This window comes from Odontesthes bonariensis, chromosome 12, assembly GCF_027942865.1.
Source record: "Odontesthes bonariensis isolate fOdoBon6 chromosome 12, fOdoBon6.hap1, whole genome shotgun sequence".
Taxonomy (NCBI): domain Eukaryota; kingdom Metazoa; phylum Chordata; class Actinopteri; order Atheriniformes; family Atherinopsidae; genus Odontesthes; species Odontesthes bonariensis.
This window is the reverse complement of record NC_134517.1, coordinates 19,240,609-19,261,407: the sequence shown is the minus strand read 5'-3', so window position 1 is coordinate 19,261,407 and position 20,799 is coordinate 19,240,609. Positions and strand designations below refer to the sequence as shown.

The following is a 20,799-nucleotide window of genomic DNA, read 5'->3' as shown; positions in this document are numbered from 1 at the left end:
TTCTGGGCAAAGAGGAGGAGAAATGAGTGTTCGCGCTTGTTAAGCTCTTAGGTGGAATTTGACGAGGGGTTTGTCCAACACGTGGCATTTAATGATATTTGCTTTGAAAGGAAAAAAAAAGAAAAGAAAAACGTGCGGACAAAGTTGCTAAGTTGGAATCGGTGAAAAGAAGGTGGAAGCAGTCTGGAGCTCACTCTTGCTGACGTATCCAGAAGGACAGGCGGGCGCAGGGTTGCGGTGTGAGCGAGGAGAAAAAGACACGGTTATGGCTTTACAGTGGAAACCGCACCAGAGTTTATTATAAATGGTGTTGTCTGATTTCTTATCTCCAATTAGAAAAAAATAAAGTCTGTGTACCATCCAGACCTAACAGAAAGTGCTCTTTTTGATACATTTGGTATTTCAGAAAATAGAACAGGAGTTGAGGGAATTAATGAACCATTGATATCTAGAACTCTGACACGGGATGATTTCACTGACATATGTGCCCATATACAGTTCAGCATTTATGTTGTTGAGTCTTATATCTGTATAATCTACGCTGCGTGAGCTTTCCCCTTCTCTTAAACATTTTGCTTGCTGCACATTTGACCTGATTTGGGTTAAGGTAATCAGAAAAATGCTGCTTGCACGGCAGTGTCCTATTTAGAGTAAGCTCGAGTTCAATTCTGAATATTGTTGTGCTTTTAAACGTAGCCTCTGGTCACTTGTCACTGTCAAGACATTTAAACGGTGTTGATGGAGATTATGTTGCAGGAGCGAGTTGATGTGAACACATTTACGCTACATGCCTTTGCACAGCAGATACTTGGTAGGAATAACGGAGGTGGTTCGATAACATTAGGTCAGGTCCGTTTAAGTGGCCCGGTAATTCAATTTACAGGTAGGAAAAAAGCTTGTTAGAATGACTTGGGATAAAATAGGCTCCCATGAACTCACGTTGATTCGTAAGCTGCGCGGGAAAACACGCCTCCTTTCCATCCTCCTTTCAGTCATGCATTAGAGGATTGATGCTGATGTTTTTTTGTTATGTTTTTTATCTGAAATGTCACTTTAATTTTGTTCAGGCTGTGGCTCCGTTTTCCAGTTTTTAACTGTCTTTCTTTTTTTTTTTTTGTCTCTTTTTCTCAACAGTGTGCCCAAGGGCCGTTGAAAGCCCCCTTGGGGGAATTTCATAAATTCACAAAGAACAAGAAAAGCCTCCTGGACTATTGTTTTTGTTTTTACACGCTTTCTCTCTCTCACACACACACATACACACACACACACACACACACACACACCCACACACGCACTCACGCACACACCCTCCACCACTGTCAAGGACATAGAGAGAATGTTGGAGGTCCAAGAGGAGAGGCCAGCGGCGGCAGGTACAGCAGCGACACATTTCAGCAAGAAGGAGCGAGGGAAGAAAGAGAGAGACGAGGCCAAGGACAGTCGGGGGAATCTGTCGAACATTGGGAATCCTGTTTCTGGCTCCAGGAACCCGCGTACTAAAGGGCCGCTCGCACACACAGGCAGCCCTCACCAGCTCATCACTCCACCCTGTTCAGTAGTCCTGGGAGCCCCATCAATGCACTCCAATAGGCTAAAGAACTCCCCGTCCACCAACACACAGAGGTGAGTGGACTTACTCACAGCTTGTGGGTCAGAGTTGTCATGGTAATAACAAAGCAAGCACTGGTTTTTGTGTGTGTTTAGCTGCATTTCAACTGCAGGAACCTTTTCTGGGAACAAGGGTCTTGTAGGGGATCCCGTCATCATTTCTCTCCCATCTCCACTGTAGGACCCAGGAGCTAAACAAAGTCCCTTGGGAACATGTCACTTTCTAACTGCCCTCACAGAGAGCTAGCGTCTTTTAGATTAACTAGGACATTCAGGACTGGGTTGCTGCACTGAATATTTCTGATAGGTCAAGTATTCCCAACGTTTTATTTCCACCTTTTCTCAGATTTTTATCTCCTGCATCATTTGGAGACCTGTTTAAGTTGCACATCAGGAAAAGGTGTGCCTTGCAATCTGTGGTGGTCGAGCAAGCTTGAGAATGAAAGAGGAGAGGTGACTCCGAATGTGACGAGAAAGTAGCGAGTGAACAATGAAATGCTAATATCAGATCGTTTCCCAGCGGTTACCTTCTAAGGCACAAATAAAAACACCCACGCTAGTCAGAAATGTGTACTATTAACAGATTTTGGATTGATACACTGAAGTTTGCCTCCCAGTTTGACTGCTTTAAAACCCGAAGCACTTATTCACAGGTGTGTAGGTACGCTTTTATGTTGCACCGGGTTAAAGGGGAAAGAAATGCTGTGACCTGGAAAACTCCTTTCTAATTCGAGATTGAGCACTGTCCAAGAAGTAATCGAAAACCTTTCTGTTGTCAGTGTTGACTATGAACGTACGATGCTCTCAGCATGTTACAGGCATCGGCTGTAAAAAGCTTTAAAAAATAAATAAAATGTTGGCTTCTGACAAAAACCAACACAGGCATGCTGATATGTTAAATTCGACCTTGTTACAGCTGATTTTAGGATTGCTGCTGGGAGAATATCATTCAAGCTTGTTAAAGTAGTGTAAAGTCTGCATGCATGTTATGTTTTGCTGAGAAATGGTATTTAAATTTAATGTTGCATGTTATAAAGGTAACTAAGTTAAGCAGATAAATTATTGGAATATATATATATTTTTTTAAATAAATGTAATTATCTTTAGAATATAGAAGTTATTTTTCTGTTTTCCCCATGGCTATCAACTTTGGGTCATCACTATAACAATGATGTGATATCAAGTCCACTGCAGAAGTGGGTTGATGATTATATATTTCTGTTGGAATATGTATCGAACAGCCGCGGCTATTCAGAGACAACACGGGAAGCCGGACAGCCTCTCCCATTCTCTGGCGAAATTGCTACATCTTTAATGTTAAATTGACGATAAAACAGTTATTCACAAAACACAAGATATGCCCAATACTGCATTTACTTTCATAACTACAACTTAATGTAGTTATGAAAGTAAATGCAGCTTAATGAAGTGATTTGTTCTGAAATCACCGCTGTTCACTGAGGAAATCATGTTATGAAGCCGCCACTAACAGCCAGGCTTCCGAGCCGAGGGCTGCCCGGCTTCAGGAGGGGGCGGGAGAGTCAAGTTTTTTTTCTACAATTCTTGGTCATCATTGGCTAAATGGACAAAAACTCATCACTTCCAAGGCAGCCCGGCGTCTCTGGGGGTAGATTAGACATGGGCGTGTCAATATGAGGGGCTGTGTTGTGATGATTGGAGTTAGTGTTTGTCCATCATGAGAGATGTTGTGGCAGCCGAATTTTTAAGCGGGGAGAAGCACGCTGGAACTTCAGTCCCAAAGCGGATACGAAAGAGACTGGTTGTCTGTGAAAGTGCTGTCGGAGTTTCACTCATTTCCCATCGTTTCCATTTCCATCCTCACACACATACACTTTTGTAAATATTACACTGTAAATAAGAAACACATCCTTGTTGTTTAGAAGTTTTGTCAATCATATTCCTGTTGTGTATTTGTTTGTCGTGTTTGCTAGTAGTTTTGTCACAATGGCGGCTATGCTCCATCAAACTCTAAGTATTCATTATGACAGAGAAAAATGCTCCACAGATTCTGATCCAGCCACAGATCCAGTCATTTACAGGCCTTAGATTCGATCATACTTGATTTTGGCCTTGCTGTGTGAATTTTCAAAGTCTATACCTTCTTTCTGTGTATTTGCTGGGCATACTTGTCATACAAGACACAGCTATGTTATAACTAATTCTTTTTAACTTTGCTATCTTCTGCTTTGGAATGGCACGAGCCACTACAACCCTGAACGCGTAATATGGGCTTCCCCTGTTTTAAAAGTCAGCAGCCGCCACTGGTATCGAATATCGGCAAAGATACACATGCATCCTTAGTGTTCACAACAAAAGCTGTCTTTACCATTTGTCTTTGTACGTCGTTTGACTAGTCACGAATCAGTCTTGGTCATGTGTTAAAGTTGACGCAAATCTGAGAGCTTAACTTTACCGGTATGGTTCACAAATTAGGTGTTGAGAACCAGTGCAGTGTGGATCTGAAATTAGTTCCTCAGCTTAATTGACCTGAACAGTCTTAATTTGTGATCGCCAGCTGTTCTTGGGTCAGAGAGTACACTGGGCTTGGACGTTGTCCCTGCTGACTCATGGTTCTGGAGTCTCTGGAAACAGAAGTTTGGACTGCCAACATTCTGGTTTTGCCTTTTTTTTCTTTCTTTCTTTCTTTTTTTTTTTTGTAGTTGTGTGACTGTGTGTGTGTGCACGTGTGTATACATATATATATATACAGTGTGCAAGGTTGTGGCTGTACTTTTTGGACATTTTGGCATTTGCTTCACGCTGCTTGTACAAGTGTTTTTGTGTGTGTATGAAGAAGAGAGAAAGAGATGAGGGTGTGGTGAGGGAGTTCTCTGCCAGTTGGATGTGTCCTGCTTGCCTGAACTGCTCTCATAACTAGTAAGCAGCAGTCATTTGTAGATGGCCTGTGTCCGTGCAGTCTGCTCCAGGTCTAACTGTGTATTGGGTTCTCAATACTAGTAACCTAATTTGGGGTTCATAAACATTTGTGCCAACTGCTGGATTTCATAACAACATAGTGTTTAGTGGTAGTAATAGAGAAGGGAAAAAAAAACAATCACATTTTCCTTCTGGACTTCTTTCTATCACCTCATTGGGAAACAAGAGTATGACTTATAATTGGGTGCAGGGGGATGTCAGACCTCATTGATAACCAGATGTCTAATTATATATCCCCTCACGTTTGCTGCTTTATGCCCAATTCCAGAGTATGATTACTGGATAAGCTAAAATAAATTCTAGTGCACTTTGTTTATTTGCTCCGTCCAACCATTATCCTATGAGTGGAAATGAGGTGCTAAAGTTTTCAGAGGTCCTTGCATTCTGTTGCCTCTCAAGCCGGTTTAAATTATACTACATCTGTCCTTTCTGTCTTTCAGCCCTAAACCGAAGACGGAGGCCATGGTACGATCACCTCCTGTTATGTCCCCTTCCACTGCCGCCCAGATGGACTCTAAAATGCCCAATCCGGGTAAACCAGGGAGCACCGGCAGCCAATCACAGTCCTCTCCCTGTGACCCCAAAACCCTGGGCGCCAAAGGGTCTCAAAATGTTTCAGGGGGAATGGGGCTTAAGAACGGCCAGGGCCTGACGTCAGGCCCAAGCTCTAAGGTGAAAGTCAAAAGGGAGAGAAGTAACTCTGTGGAGTCGTTTGAGCAGCCAGATAGTGGCACACCCACAAGTGAGGAAAAAGGTAAGAACCATCACTGGCAGTACAGTTTTCCTTTTTGCCTCAGTCCACCTTAAATGATTTCGAACCCAGGCAAGATTATGTTAGCAATCGATGTCTTTTTTTTTTTCTAACTTTAATTGGATATTGTATGTAGATTGTTAGCGAAACACTGCTGTCGGTTTTTCTTCACATTTTTTGCAGGGTTCTAACATTTTGAGAAACTGAGCTGTGGAATAAGATCCACAGAAACAAAGAGCCAGACATCTTGAAAAATGTACTTTACAGTCCCTCCTTGTCTCTCTCACTGATAAACTCAAGTCCACTGATGGTTATGTGTGTGCCTGTACAGATAGTAGCAGGGTGAAGAGGATGTGTGTGGCAGAGAGGAGGCAGCCGTACAGTGGAGCTGACTGGTGCTCTGGGGGAGAAAGTGATGAAGATGACAAAGGATTCTTCAGTAAGTGTGTTCAAAGCATGTGTGGCTTTCCCTATTGCTGATCACCTAAACGCAACGACAGCCTAACAGTAGAATTCCATTTCCCATAAGCCTTTTCTGCTCTTAAAGCCAAAGTCTTTCCTATTGTCGCTCTTTCTTTAGACTGTAACTCCAGTGATGTGAAGCCCCAAGACTCTGTCACACATTCTACCTCCAATGCCGGACTCAGTCGTTCCTCCACGCCCTCCCACAATACACATGGAGGTCAAGGCTCCACAACAGAACCTGCCAGTGGCCAAAAACCAGGATCAAAACTTGTTTATGTCTTCACCACAGAGATGGCAAACAAGTAAGGAACCACACTGATTCTAAGCCATGATTGACTAATAGTATTTACTATTAATATTTCTCGACAGATATTAATTCTAAACTATTTTGTAGTGTTATTAAGTGGCTTTATCAACACTTTTCACTTTAAGTGATACTGTGTACATCCTCACAAGTTAATGTTTGTTTCGTGGAAGTATATAGTGGAAGATTATCACTCTGCAGGGAATTGAAGATTCATCCAGCTAAATGTCTTTCAAACATGCACTTTATTGTGACTGATTTCTGTCTATATTTTATTGTCCTCAGGGCAGCTGATGCAGTTCTAACTGGCCATACAGAAAACATCATTGCCTTCCACATGAAAAACATCTCCAATAGCAAGGATAAAGCTCACCTCTTGGTAAAGATTAACACAAGCTTGTTTTATGTTCAAGTACAATGGAGAAATATCACTCAGAAAATTACTATTATCAAAAGTTTTGTAACTCTATACTTCTTTTTCTCTATCAAAGAACAACGTGTCAGGCATCCAGAGAAATGACTCCAAGCCCCCACAGCAGCCTCCGTCCCATGCCCAAGATCAAAGCCACCAGCCCGGATCCAAGCCGTCCTTACCTGGAATGGCAGAGCCAGCACCATCTCAGCCTTCAAATCAAGGGAGCCAATCCAGTGTTCTTGCACAGGAAGGGTCATCCTCATCAGGCATGGAATCCAAAAATATTCCAGGCAGTAGCCCCAGCAACACTACAGCCCCAGTTGATCAGGCTCCCATCACCCAACCTGAGGCAGGCCTCAACCCTCCAACATCAGTTGAAGGAGGGCAGGGTGGAGGCTCTGGTGGATCGGGTCTGACGCCTCAACAGCAGCAGCAACAACAGCAGCTAGCCCAGGAGCTGTTGAACATGGAGGCAAACACAGAGGGTCTCTCCCAAGAACAGTTGGAACATCGCCAGCGCTCCCTGCAGACCTTGCGAGACATTCAGCGGATGCTCTTCCCCGATGACCGTGATGCCCCTCAAGCTGGGCCCCCACAGTCCCATGGTGGACCTCATGATGGGGTCCCTGATGGTGCACCCCGGAGATCTGAGCAGGGCCCCCTACAGGCTATGATGGCACAGTCTCAGAGTCTTGGACCACCAGGTGGACCTGGAGGACCTCGTCCACAGGGCCCACCCTTTGGGCCTCCACATGGTCCCAGGGACATGCCTCCCTTTCCACAAGATGAAATGGGGTCACACATGGGAGGACCAGGCAGCTGTGGAGAAGGAGATCAGATGACCCCAGAACAGGTGGCTTGGTTGAAGTTACAACAGGAGTTTTATGAGGAGAAGAGGAAAAAACAAGAAATGCAACACCGACCACTTCCTTCAGACATGATGATGCACCCCCATGGCCCACGTGGCATGATGCGAGGGCCCCCGCCTCCCTACCAAATGGGCCCTGGAGAGATGTGGGGAGGACCAGGTGGTCCAGAGCACTACCCGCCAGAGCGAATGGGCATGGGGCCTGGCCCCAGGGGCATGCCTCCACATATGCAGAGGATGCCTGGTTTTTCTGGTATGATAAATCCTGAGATGGAGGGTCCACCAAGACCTGGAATGGGCTGGCCGGATGACATGCCTCCCCGTATGGGAGAAGCACGAGGTTTCCCTGGAGGACCTGGAGGAATGTTTGCTGGTCCAGGTGCTCGTGGTGAGCGTTTCCCAAACCCTCAGTCAGTCCAAGAGGCAATGTTCCACCAAGGAATGGGTGGAGAGAAGGGTCTCCCTCCTGGGATGATGATGGACGTACAAAGGATGATGGGACACCAAAGAGGTGTAATGGAACCTGGTAATGGCATGGGTATGTTTCCCAGAATGCCTGTTGATGGTCCTATGAGTCCGTCCTCAAGACTCCAAGGCATGGGTGGCCGGGAAATGGGTCCCGAGTTTGGCATGGGGCCTGGCCCAGGACCTCATATGCACCCGTCTAAATTAAGAGATGCGCCAATGAATATGAGTCCTGATGAAATTATGAGAATGAGAGGTGGTGGAGGACCTCCAATGGAAAACATGGGTCCACAAGGAAGGCCCATGCAGGTTCCTCCCTTCTCAGACCAGACACCATCAGGAGACTTTCCAATGGGGCCTGGGCGTCCCTTCCCAGGGGGTCCTGGAGGAATGAGGGGTCCACATGTAGACCAAGCATTTGGTCCAGAGCACAGATCTACGCCAACAGGAGGGAATGGGCGTATAAACCACCTCCCCTCTGGTGGTCCTGCACAAGGTCAGAGGGGCCGTAAGCCAGCAGAACTGAATGTCCAAGCAGGAGGGGGAAATTCCCCCAGTGTGAACCCACTAAAGTCCCCTCCTCTGAGGCAAGTGCAGTCTCCAATGATGGGTTCTCCCTCTGGAAACCTTAAATCTCCTCAAACACCGTCCCAACTGGCTGGCATGCTCACTGGTCCTACAGGCTCCAATGCTCCTCCAGCTCCTCCATCTTCTGCACCAATGAAGTCTCCCCACTCCATGTTGGGATCAGCAGGTGCCTCTCCTGTTCATCTGAGGTCTCCTTCTCTACCCAACCCTTCTCCAGGTTGGGCCTCCTCACCAAAGCCACCCATGCAGAGTCCAGGAGTGCCGCCTCAGGGTGGCAAGCCTCCACTCAGCATCACCTCACCAAACATGATGGGGGGCATGGAGCAGGGTACGTACATCTTCCATTTTGGTGATCATAAGCATTGGCCTTGGTTTTCACTTTCAATACTGTTATACAGGTCATGTTTTATGAAATTGTTTTTAGCTATAATGTGGATTTCTTGGTTTGGTCTTTTTTTTTTTTTCTTTAATTGTAATCACTTGTGCCGGTGCTTGTTTATTAACTATAAAAGATTTCACTTTGACTGATTTTATTTTTAATCCCGCAAAAAATTAAAAACAAAATAAGAAACTCAAAATATAAATTGTAAAAGGTGCATCTCTCATTTAACACATCTGTATGTGGGGTGGGGTTGGTTATGGTCCAGTGGCTCCCTCTTGTGGCCAGATAACCACTCTGAGGTTAAGCTGTACACGGTTCAAGTCCAAAGTCTGGACACACCTACCGCTTAAAAATGATTGGGTGGTTGTGTCCAAACACATGACCGGTGTGTGTGATTATTATGGCTTTTTATAATTATTCACTTATTTAAATAAAGTCAAGAGCAGGTTAAACATTATTCTTCTAGGTAGTACATTTCTTTATTATGTCAACTTTTTGTCATTATTCCATCTTATAGGTGGGAATGGTCCTCCCTCAGCACCTCCTTCATCAGGGGCTCCATCTGGCCCCATGTCCCTCCCTGGCAATCACCCATCTGGCAGCCCGTACACCATACCTCCTGAACCAACACTATCCCAGAACCCTCTCTCCATCATGATGTCACGCATGTCCAAATTTGCAATGCCCAGCTCCACCCCCCTTTACCATGATGCCATAAAGACTGTTGCTAGCTCGGATGATGACTCGCCTCCGGCTCGCTCTCCCAACCTGCCTTCGGTGAACAATAACGGTAAGACATCTGAAATGTCTAGTTGGTTTTTGTTTAATTTGTAGTTTTAATTCCACTGTACTGGGTTTCTTTCTGTAAATCTTCTTCACAAATGCTTGTGTTGAATATCACTTTTTCTTTGCTTATAGGTATGGCTATGAATCACCAGGGCAATCCACGCATGATGGGACCTGGGAACCCTGGATCCATGCCTGCCCTCAGCCCTCTGGGTATGAATCCAGTGGGATCTCAGCCTCTCTCCCACGGCATGCCTCCACAGATGCCCTCTCCCAACACGCCTAATATGGGCCCAGGCATGATGTCTCATGGCATGATGATGCCACCAAATCCTCAAGACCCTGGTATGGCAAACCCTCAAATGATGCCCCAGGGACGCATGGGTTACCCTCACCGAGGCCAGGGATACCCCCTCACCCAGTCCCCGTCTCAGCAAGGCCCTTTCTCCCCGCACAATGGTCCCGGCCCCCAAGGTTTCCCTGGTCATCCTATGGCCTTCCAGGGTGAGGGAGGACCTATGGGAGGACGGATGGGGAACATGCCTCATGGGGGAGGGGGTGATGGTGGCATGTGCAAGCCCAACACCCCTGGTGGGCCAGAGTTTAACAACATGCAAGGTGGATTCAGTGATGCAGACCTTCATGAAGTGATGCGGCCGGGAGCTTCTGGCATTCCTGAATTTGATCTGTCCAGGATAATTCCTTCAGAGAAGCCCAGCCAGACTCTGTCATATTTCCCCCGAGGAGGAGACAACCCTGGGGTAAAACCACCACACCCCTCTGGCTTTCCCATGCAGGGCATGATGGGCGATGGTCCACCAAGGATGGGTATGCCCATGCAAGGGATGGGAGGGATGTCAGGCGGGCCTGGTGGGGGAATGGGCCCCCAAGACATGCCAATGGGTAACCCTGGCCACAATCCCATGCGGCCACCAGGATTCATGGGCCAAGGTATGATGGGTCCTCAGCACCGGATGATGTCTCCGGGGGGTCCAGGGGGGATGATGCAGGGGAGACAAATGGCTCATCCAGGCCCCGGCGGGTCACCTAACATGATGATGTCACTGCAGGGCATGGGTGGTCCCCCACAGCAGACAATGATGATGGGGGGTCAGATGAGGCCACGTGACATGGACATGGGATTTAGTCCAGGCCCTGGAATGTTCTAATCCAACAGAGACCTTGTAACTAGAATGTTCTTGGACAATACGCAAGGATGATGGAGTGCAGCGAGTATTCAGAAAACTAATGGACTCAAGTAAATGAGATATAATATGAGGGTGTGCCCAGAAAATGAACATGCTGAGGCCAACCTATCACCTAGTAATGTCTTGTGGGAGTTATTCCAATGGAGACTCTGACAGGCCCAGACTGGAGTTTGCCACACGAACATTTAATTTTGACTCATGAACTGCAGAATGTATGGGATTGTTGTGTATCAATTTCGCAGAACTGTTCATGTGTTTTTTGATTATCTGACTATAAAGATGACTTCGACAACAAAGAGAAATCAACCTAACTAAAAGTCAGCGTGGAGATGCTACAGTATATGTCTACTTTTTTCAAATTTAAAAAAAAACAAAAAACTAATTTGTCACGAAAGTGGTGTGGAACAAGAGAAAGGAGGAGGAAGAATTTGTGCTTTGTGAAGACTTTAGTGGAAATCCATCTTGTCTCGCTCCATTGTTTTGACTGTTTCTGTACAGTATATACGTGAGAGTGTGTTTGTGTGCTTGGCAGGTTGTATGTTAGTGTGGTATGGATGTATGTGTCTGTATGTATAGGCATTCTATCAGTGACCTCTCAACTCCTCTTACCCAACTTTCATTGGGGGAGGAATGCCCCCTAAAAATACTGTACTGTTTACCATTGGTGGGCTATTCAAATTTTAGTCTATTTTAATTTCCTTTGTAACTCCAGTGTATAACAAACCAAACTATGACCTCATTAAAATAATAGTATTATTAAAAAAAAAAAGCACAAACAATGGACCATCTGCAGAAAGCGTCTTCTTTCTCTATTTTTTAACCATTGAGAGCAACACATTCAGTGTGAGGATCCTGGCAGCTTTGCAGCACCACTATCAACTCCAGTCCGTTTTGAGTTGGGGGTGAAATTCGACTTTGTGCTCCAAAACTTTCAGGATTCGAATTTCGCCAACATGAAAACTATTGCTAATACCCAGATGTGCTATGTGTGTTCTTCTTGTTCCTGTTGTGTTCCTGTTTTGTTTTGACTCTTGTTGACTCTGGGTAATAATCATTCCCACAGCAATAAACCCCCCCTCCCTCCCCCGATGGTCCGCAGAATGGAACAGGAGTGGCTGAATGCAAGAGCAGATTTGCCAGGTGTTATAGAATTAGAGCTAGGTAGATCTGGTAACATTTAGTAAAGCAGATGTGGTGTCCAGCGGGAGACACAGAAATGTAAACACGTACTGCTTACCATCCAGTTGACTTCCTCTCTTTTCTCTATTGTATAAGCTTGTCATGTGTTTCTCCATTGGCTTTGGTGCAGAATAGCCTACCAGGGCTGTGGTGATGGACTACAAATAAAAGATATTGTTTTGGTATATAAATGTTGTCTATGGAGTGTGTGTGTGTGTGCGTGCGCGCGCACTTGTTCATGTGGGTCTTGATTGTTCACATTTGTTCAGTTATGTGGACTAGGTGCAGTCTCTGTCTCTCTATACGTCAAACCAGCTCCTCAACATTCAGCTACCAGGAGAGTCAGTCATTGAGCAGCACCAGCGCGGATAAGCTGACGCTTTATCTTTAGGTACTCGGTGAGAACTATTTTCAGAGAACATCACACTTCCAAAATAGATGCGAGCATGTCGATGCATTTGGATGCTACTGAGCGTGTTGTGCTTGTCTGTCGATGTTAAAGGGATAGTTCGCCTCTTTTAACATGAAGCTGTATGACATCTCATACTAGCAATATCGTTTATGGACATTTTCTTACCCCCCACTGCGTACTGTGAGCCGGGTTCCAGCCTCGTTTTGGCGTTGACAAAGGTAGTCTGGCTAGTTGACTGGGGTGTAAAAAAAATAAAGCGTTTTGCTTCTTAAAACAATATACAGTCAGACCTCACAATCGCTTGGCACTATTTTCTATCCCTTCGTATCACTGCGTGCTGCCACCTGCCGACAGCCGCACCTGCTACGGTGTTTACTGCTCGGAAGCAGGGGACTGCTCGGTCTGCACTTCGGTCTACACAGCACGCAGTGATACGAAGGGATAGAAAATAGTGCCAAGCAATTGTGAGGTCTGACTTTTTCCTGGAGAACGATTTAGTGATGCAAATGTATTACTCTTTCGAACGCATATTGTTTTGAGAAGCAAAACGCTTCATTTTTTTACACCCCAGCCAACTAGCCGGACTACCTTCGTCAACGCCAAAACGAGGCTGGAACTCGGCTCACAGGACGCAGTGGGGAGGTAAGTCTAATGTTCATAAACGATATTGCTAGTATGGGATGTCATACAGCTTCATGTCAAAAGAGGCGAACTATCCCTTTAAGACTCGGCCTCGAGTGATGTGCGCCAAAAAGAAAAAAAAACAGACACGATGAAATTCTGTGTTTATGTCTCGCAGATCCAAACCATATCTTTTACATCTTAAACAGCATGTTATCAGAAACTCCCACTGATGAAGGTGTGTAATTGCAAGACTTTCCCTCTTACAAACTTTTAATGCAAGTATTCATACAAGAGGGCGATCCAGTGTAACTTGACATGTAGTACTGCAGAATTACTCCTGTTCCAGCTGTGAAGGTTTTACATGGTTTCTTTTAAGCTGTTCGTGTACTAATCCACTTTCTGCACACATCTTTGATGATAAACAGTAGATGCAACCACATGAAATGCTAGAAAATTACCCTGAGAAAGGAAAGGAATAAGATTTGGTTGTGAGCTTGAACAGTTTGGCAGAATAACCGCATCAGCATTCAGACATAGATTCAACACGTGTTAAAGATGTCCCGATGACGGCGTAAGATTTCACTACAGCAAAGGTTCATTCAGCGAGACGGCTGATAATACATGTGTCAAGAGATTTTCAAAAGCACAAAACCAACACTTTTTATACTGTAATTTATGTGTGGGCAAATCCTGATTTGGTAAATTGCTCTCCTTAAAAGCTTAATCTCCAAAAATTAAAAACATAAGCAACAGCATTTTACTGGGTCCCTCAAACAGACTGATTATGGGTTTATTTTAACACTTTCACACATTGTATACCTTTTCCCTGTTGCTGTAAATAATCACTAAAATAAGTTGGTATCAGTCCGCAGGTTGAATTGGCTCCAAATGAGCACAACTTGCTCCTTTTGTGAGTTACCTTACTATGTCTAGGTGCTGCTTTACTTACCCCACCTTAAAAATTAAAGTGTTTGTGGGGGGGAGGAAAAAAAGAAAGAAATGAAAGGCATTTCCATCTGAATAATTTAGTCAAACAAAATTCAAGGATGTATGCAAATACACACCTGTGCACCTGTTCCACACAAAGTGAACTTACCTGTATTTATCATGGTTAAAGAAAGATGAAATCAATTGATGCAATGCTGACAGATCAACAAGTTTCATCATTCTGTTGTGGTACATAAAGTCCTGTTTAGTGACTTTATGGTGGCAGGATGAAGTGAGATGTTAGCTGTCTGTTGGAGTGTAATATTATGGGTAGCGCTGTTTGTGTGCCAAGTGCTCAGGGCTCAGTCAAGCCTTCTGTGCGGTTACAAAGGGAACGGTAGAGTTCAGAGCTCAGCGTGTATGCAGAGAGGACCTTTTTGAACTCCTGCAGCGGGCAGTAGACTCCACTGCAACCTGGTATAAGTTGATCCTATAGAAAGAAAAGCAACTTGGAATTAAAGACGGTAAAAACGGGCTATTGTTTAGATAAACAGTGAAACAGTGTCACCCCCTTACCTGGCCGATGTACGAGACTTTAACAAAGGCCTCGCTGGTCTGACGCTTTTGGTGCAGCTCCACAGTGATATCGGCGGCGTATGGTGGCCATATCATATCAAAAATTCCCAGAGCCATGAGACAGGGTATCAGAGTGGTGTCGTGCGCAGAGTAAAGAAACAGCTTCCTGTTTGAAAGAGTATTTCAAAGGTAAACGTCTTAAAGGCTGATAAAGATTTAGGTCTGTGTAAGAACTAGGAGTTCTGAGGAGTCCAACCTGTCTGGTTCTGACGAGCTGCCCTGTAGTTTCTCTTCAATGTTGTTTATCAGTGTGTGCAGGAGGGGTCCGACACAAAGCTGCAAGTTTTCCCTGCCACAGATGCAACAGAGGAATTAAGGACGACCTGTCGAAGTCGATGCAGAGGTGACAGAAAAGTGACTGAATCTAGCCTTTTAAAAGCTGCCTCCTCAGGTGAGCTTGTTTAGTCTAACCTCTTGCTGGGTTCAAAGACATGGCACATCATGTCCACAGCTCTCTGTTCCACTTTATTCCTCCAGGAGTCCAGCGCTGGTGGGCAAGGGAGGCCGTGCGTCTGTTGATGTGAAGAAACCCGTCAGAGCTGAGAACCTCAAGAGGAAACTTCTGACATGACGACGGTTTCGGCTTTTTTTTTTTTTTTTTTTTCTTAGATCCTCATTACATGGTGGCTGGGTATCCCGTCCACAACTTACAGGAAATAGGTTATCAGTACCAAAACGTTTACAAGATAACCCAATTTGAGTTAAAAAAAACAAAAAAACACTGTATCTTAAAGTGTGGCTTAAAGCTGCAGTTCCCAACCCCCTTAGAATGCAACAGATCACAGGGAGTGCGAGATGCTCGCACTGTGCAGACGTAGTCGATAGCAGAATTACAAAACCAAAAACAATTTACTCGATTAGTATCATTATCTAAAGCCTGAGTATTGAGCTTATCAAAGAACACTTCTCCAAATGGAGATGTGTCGCATGGACAGCTACTTGTGGATTTTATGAAAATGCCTGAAAAAATAAAAATAAATCAAATGAATCTTGAAACAGCCAAGCAGCCCGCTGACTTAAGTGTTTTGAAATGGCACACTTCCTCTCTACAATAAGACCAACAAGCAGACGCAAGGTCCTAAATCAAATATCACGCTGTGCAAAGGTGCTCTTCATACACAAACTGAAGTACAAAGTTACAATTTTCACTGCAAGCTGAAACAAGCCTGGTTGCAGCGTGCCTGCGACTTCCAACACTAACTCAGCACCAATTTTCCCATTTTCACACCAATTTTCCCCATTTGAACATGCTTGAAAGGAGGAAATTAAGTCTTATATACCAATTGTGACACATAGACCCCACATCAAAGTGTTGGACATCTACATATCCAGCCTCTAAAACAGCAGTGCCTCATCTTTGATGATGCACTTGCTCATTTTCAAGCCGATTCAAACACATTAAAGTTTATCGTCAAAGGATACACTGGCGCACCCATACAGATATTCTCCCATTCAGCATTGTGTACCTTTTGGATATTTTAACACCCTTACAGTAAAATAAAATAAAAAATGTAAAACAAAAGTGATTACAATGACCCTCTTCATGCAATTAATGTAGAATGGAGTGTTACAAATGTCTGTATTAAAGTCAGGTGTAGGCAGGGAGAGGAGATTGTAAAGCTAAGGGCTAAAAAAGAAAAAAAAAAAAAAAACTTTGGAAAATGCAGTTCCAGGAACTGGAGAAATGGACTTGTTATGAAATCAAATTTGAATCTGGTCATCAGCAAGCACAACGATCATTTAAGACAGGGATGTCCAAAGTCGGTCCTCGAGGGCCGCTGTACTGCAGGTTTTAGACATTTCCCTGCTTCAACACACCTGATTCAGATCAAAGCATCATTAGCAGGCTTGTGCAGAACAATATTTTGAAGAGATCCATTTCATCTGAATCAGGTTTGTTGAAGCAGGGAAACATCTAAAACCTGCAGGACAGCGGCCCTCGAGGTACGGATGTGGTCATCCCTGATTTGAGATGACTATGTTGGCGAACAGGATTCTAGAAACTTGGGTATGAAACCCAAATCTTGGCGAAAATGGTGATATTTTGGACTTATTGGCCACAACCGGCCACCTCGGTTTTACCTCAGTCTGTCTTTTAGCTTGGCCAAACACTTTGAAACGTTTTGCGTTCGTACAACATAACCAGCAGCTTGTGGGTTTGCTGGGCTAAGTCTTTATAATGACTGTATATATTCTGATAGCTTGTGCTGAGGCCTAACAAGAGAAAAAAGAAAAGAAAATTCATATGGATCACACAGTCACCTCTCTGGCAACCATGTCATCCCTAATGAGGATGAAGTCGACGTGCTGGTGAGCAGCGATCCCCAGTGCACTCTGGATGCTCTGCAGGTCTGCAGCGATGTCTGGCAGAGTGGCCGACTCTGCCCAGCGGTGGCTGCAAAGAACACACACAGTGTCAGCCACAAAACACAGATACGCCATGACAACCTGTCATAGGCATCTCAACTCTGCTTAGAATTCCGCTCAGCCCATTATTCTGGATTCCAGTTTATGCTTGCCAGTGGCTGGTGGGAGGATATATTTCACATACCTGCCGAGGGTTTTGAGAAGCTTGCATCCGTGATAGTTAGGATACAGAATTTCAGACTCTGCCTCCGTTGTTAAGATAGGCACAATTTCTTCAAGAAGTGGAGAAAATGGACCCCCCCAAAAGAAACAAAAACTTGAGGTAAGATGATGAATAGGACAAATAACACCACACACACATGGATTTCTGCACTACCTTTTTGCTTTTGCTGGAAGAGGCCTGCTACCAGGCACTTGGCAGATTCAATGGTCCTCACAATGTTAGTGGAGCGCACACTGAAAATGGGAAAAACAGGTCATGGAAGGCAGCCAGCTCTATAATGGTAACACATTAACTCGTAAACCCAATTTGCATGATGTGCAACACTTACTAGACCTCATCAGGGGTATAAGTGGCGTTAAGGAAGGGACTCTCCTCGATGTATCTCCTCCTTAACCTCTTGCCCAACTCGTACAGCTGCTGCATGCCCAGTGTGGTTAGCTGACCGGGGAATGTGCCTCCCTGCCAAGTGCAACACACAAAATCCAGTCATACACACAAATATGGCCAGCAGACACACACCTGCGATTGCATTCAGGAATCCCAGCTGAATGTGTACATGGCCGAGGTCCATGCTGTGGGATTTAGTTTTCTAAGCCAGATGCATTGGGTTTAAACATACCCAAGCAGCTAACTCGTCACAGGAGAGTGATATTTCCATGGCCGGCAAACAGGCCATTACATCACTGGGAAGCTCTGAGTACAGTTCGGCCGCATTACAGAGAGGAGGTAATTGAATGACCCCCAGCTCAGTTACATCTGCAGGGACCTAATTTAGCCACTAGAGGGAGGAATACTAACTGAACTAATGAATCGATAGGGGGCGTGAAAAGGGATCACAAAGTCGAACCTTCACTGCAAAGGCAGCTCACAACATATACGACATGTCCTTCATCATGGCCGACGTTAAAAAGACACATGCCAAATGTCAGCACAGGTACACCTGAGTGGAATGACATTATTTTTGACACTTTTTTTTTTTTAAGGTTGCCCCAAATTTCTGCGGCCTTTACTGAGCTGTGGTTTCAGTTAAAAGCGACTTTGCTGCATCAAAACATGACAAATATAGTTTGATAATTTTTTTTTTAATCTATTTTTGCATGTAGTCGTCCATTTACTTCTCACAAAACGTTTCACAGTGAGGCAGCTGGACAAGTTGGTACATGTGGCTGACTTTGTTCCTTTAGCTAATTTGCTGTCACCCTGCGTTCAACACCGAGGCTGCACAACACCGGGAAAAAGAACCACGACGTTGCAATATTTATTGTTCCTGTTCATCCAGCTAAGGAGCGAGCGCTATCGTTACGCTGAGCGAGACTGTTCTGAGGCTCACAGCGGTGCTGTAATCTTTCTCAGCTTCATGTCTGACTCCTGTGAAGAAGGCTGCAGAGAAGCTCTCATTCTGGGTGGAGATCTATCAGCAGAAGAGACAGAATATCCTCTAATGACGCAGAGCAGGTGGTGGCACAAATTGCGAGAACGGCAGCAGGTACAGCCAGCAAATTTGCCTTTTCAGCATTTCTAATGTATGCATGCATAGTCTGCAAGTCATTTAGTTATAATCTGTTAAAAAAGCATGCTTCGGACGGGCTCTTTGAGGGATAAATGTTTATCAAATATCTAGAAAGTGGTAGCTTGACATGTTTGGGTTGATTTGCACTGCGTGACATATGATGTGACTAACCTGCACGTGAATGTCAAAACTGATTTTGATGCAGAAATCACGCAGTGCCATTCAGCAACGCAAGGTGCACCTACTCACAGTCAGTATGTTCTTTCGGTAGCTGTCCTCCACAGGAGCTGGAGGCCTGGGTCCACCCTGAAGATCCGTCACCACGTAGTCGATGTGGGTATGGGGCGGAGGCTCCAAGAGTGAAGGGACCCACTGGGCCTTTGATGAGACCAACAGGTTCAGACCAAATTTTCTTAACAGAGATTGCGCATGACAATACTACCACTTCTTCTACGGACACGGGTACCAAATGAGAAGGTGACAAGCAAGGTTTTACCTCCATCACGTCAGGTATGGTCTTCAGCGGCGTTCGAGCACCGTGCCGGAATAAGACTTGGACCAGTTTGAGCTCATAGGAGGAACTTGAGTTTGAGTCAGCGGGGCTGGGATCCGAAGGGACCAGGTCCGATTCGGTCTTCTGTTGTGACCACAGTATTGAGCCGAAAGCTACCGACACAGATCCCAACAGACCTGCTTTGCCCAAAAGATTCCTCATGGCTGAGCTGTAAACAAAACAACATCCATGTACGCTCTCATAATGCAATAAAATGACAAGGTTTGAATTTTTCATTTTGTCCCAAGGGCGAGCTATGCTTTAGGACCGTGAAAGGACAAATGTCTGGATAATTTATGGCTTTTATTGAACAGGAACAGAGCTATCAGTCTGTATGGGGAACTGTAGCTTGATACCTGATTGCAACAAAATATAAAAATAAAATATCTCAAAAGACGCCGGTTGCTTCCTGAACTCCACACAACACAAGAAAAGATGGATACGATAAATGAGATATATGCTACCACTCCTTTTTCTCTCCATCACTTTGGGGATAATTCAATTCAAATAATTTACACAATTTGCAGTCAATTTTGAGTTCATTTTCTAACTTTGTAAACTGAGTAAAAAGCTGGAGCTAGTCACCTCACCACTGCAAAACAGAGAGACAGCTTTCAGTAATCTAACAGGAAAAGCTTACCCGATTAAAACGATTTTAAAAAAAAATCTAATTATTATAAAAGCAGCAGTTCCGGCTTTACTTCCAGTTGTGGCAGCTAACCCACTGATGATAAAGTTAATGCAGTAAATGAGTTTACCGACTCCAAGAGTGTTATAATGTAAATACCCCTTAACACACTATGACTCATTATCCTCCTTTTTTAAGAATACTTGAGGTTTTTATAGGTTTGGAACCTGAAGGCAAACACATGGGAAGTCCGCATGTAGCAAAGGGGTAGCGACCTCTCCAGAGGACGTCACGTTTGCTCGTTAAACATTTACATAAGCCGATTCTAACCACTGGTGTGGTGTAAGATTGTTACTACTTCCACTGCAGCTAACCCGAGTTATCCGACTGACTATGTTACCACACAAACTCTCCGCCGTCTGAGGTACGTTACGAAACCTGAGCACACAGGTACGTTAACTCTTTCTGAACTGTTACGCTGCAACACAGCATGATGACACGAAGCCTAACCTACGTCTCCGCTGTAAAACCCGCTGGCCGCGCCGCAAAAACATGAAGCTCGCTGACAGCTCAGGTGTTACGACTTACCTTTTTTTTTTTTTTCTTAACGGGAGATAAATGAGAAGCCACCTTCGACAGAAAACCCAGCTTCACTTGTCAGTCGATAAGTCTCGACACCGGCTCGTTTGGACATGGTGTCGGGAACTGTAGGCAAGAATATGCCATTTCACTGTGACAGTAAGGGAGACACAGGCACATATGAGACTACATTTCCCTATATTCACGTCACCGCGTCGGGTTGCTCTTCTTTTTTGTTCATGTTTTGTGGTGGTGGCTTTGCATTAAAGTGGACTGCTGCCCTCTATAGGACATAAAGTGCATCTGCATTGAGCAGTTAGTTATTCAATGCTCCTTTTTCCTTTTTTTCTTTTTGTAGTAATG

The 20,799-nt window shown here is 44.7% G+C and overlaps 2 protein-coding genes across 5 annotated transcripts in view; one reads left to right on the top strand and one right to left on the bottom strand.

Moving 5' to 3' along the window:
* Positions 1 to 12,168, top strand: part of bcl9 (BCL9 transcription coactivator) — a 30,042-nt gene extending 17,874 nt beyond the window's left edge. For all 4 annotated transcript variants that reach the window (XM_075479495.1, XM_075479497.1, XM_075479496.1 and 1 more), the window contains 8 exons: positions 1,135 to 1,623; positions 5,007 to 5,320; positions 5,649 to 5,756; positions 5,898 to 6,084; positions 6,372 to 6,465; positions 6,578 to 8,750; positions 9,322 to 9,594; positions 9,723 to 12,168. In XM_075479495.1, coding sequence (XP_075335610.1) covers positions 1,337 to 1,623; positions 5,007 to 5,320; positions 5,649 to 5,756; positions 5,898 to 6,084; positions 6,372 to 6,465; positions 6,578 to 8,750; positions 9,322 to 9,594; positions 9,723 to 10,759 — 4,473 coding nt within the window. In that variant the 5' untranslated portion in view covers positions 1,135 to 1,336 and the 3' untranslated portion in view covers positions 10,760 to 12,168. The remainder of the gene's footprint in view (positions 1 to 1,134; positions 1,624 to 5,006; positions 5,321 to 5,648; positions 5,757 to 5,897; positions 6,085 to 6,371; positions 6,466 to 6,577; positions 8,751 to 9,321; positions 9,595 to 9,722) is intronic.
* Positions 12,169 to 13,157: 989 nt separating this feature from the next.
* On the bottom strand, positions 13,158 to 20,528 carry acp6 (acid phosphatase 6, lysophosphatidic). The gene is made up of 11 exons (XM_075479490.1): positions 20,446 to 20,528; positions 19,173 to 19,398; positions 18,926 to 19,054; positions 17,495 to 17,625; positions 17,320 to 17,399; positions 17,128 to 17,215; positions 16,839 to 16,971; positions 14,988 to 15,088; positions 14,773 to 14,865; positions 14,517 to 14,682; positions 13,158 to 14,430 (listed from the first exon to the last, which is right to left on the bottom strand). The coding sequence occupies exons 2-11, from the start codon at positions 19,389 to 19,391 to the stop codon at positions 14,296 to 14,298; spliced, it is 1,275 nt and encodes a 424-aa protein (XP_075335605.1). The 5' UTR covers positions 19,392 to 19,398; positions 20,446 to 20,528; the 3' UTR covers positions 13,158 to 14,295.
* Positions 20,529 to 20,799: the final 271 nt, after the last annotated feature.

What these genes read in the sequence shown, in the direction of transcription:
- acp6 (XM_075479490.1), bottom strand. Translation starts at nt 19,391, where the DNA reads ATGAGGAATCTTTTGGGCAAAGCAGGTCTGTTGGGATCTGTGTCGGTA. An exon ending in CTTCCAGCAAAAGCAAAAAG is followed by an intron (nt 17,216 to 17,319) that starts GTAGTGCAGAAA and finishes CACTTCTTGAAG; the next exon opens with AAATTGTGCCTATCTTAACA. An exon ending in AAGTCTCGTACATCGGCCAG is followed by an intron (nt 14,431 to 14,516) that starts GTAAGGGGGTGA and finishes TTCTTTCTATAG; the next exon opens with GATCAACTTATACCAGGTTG.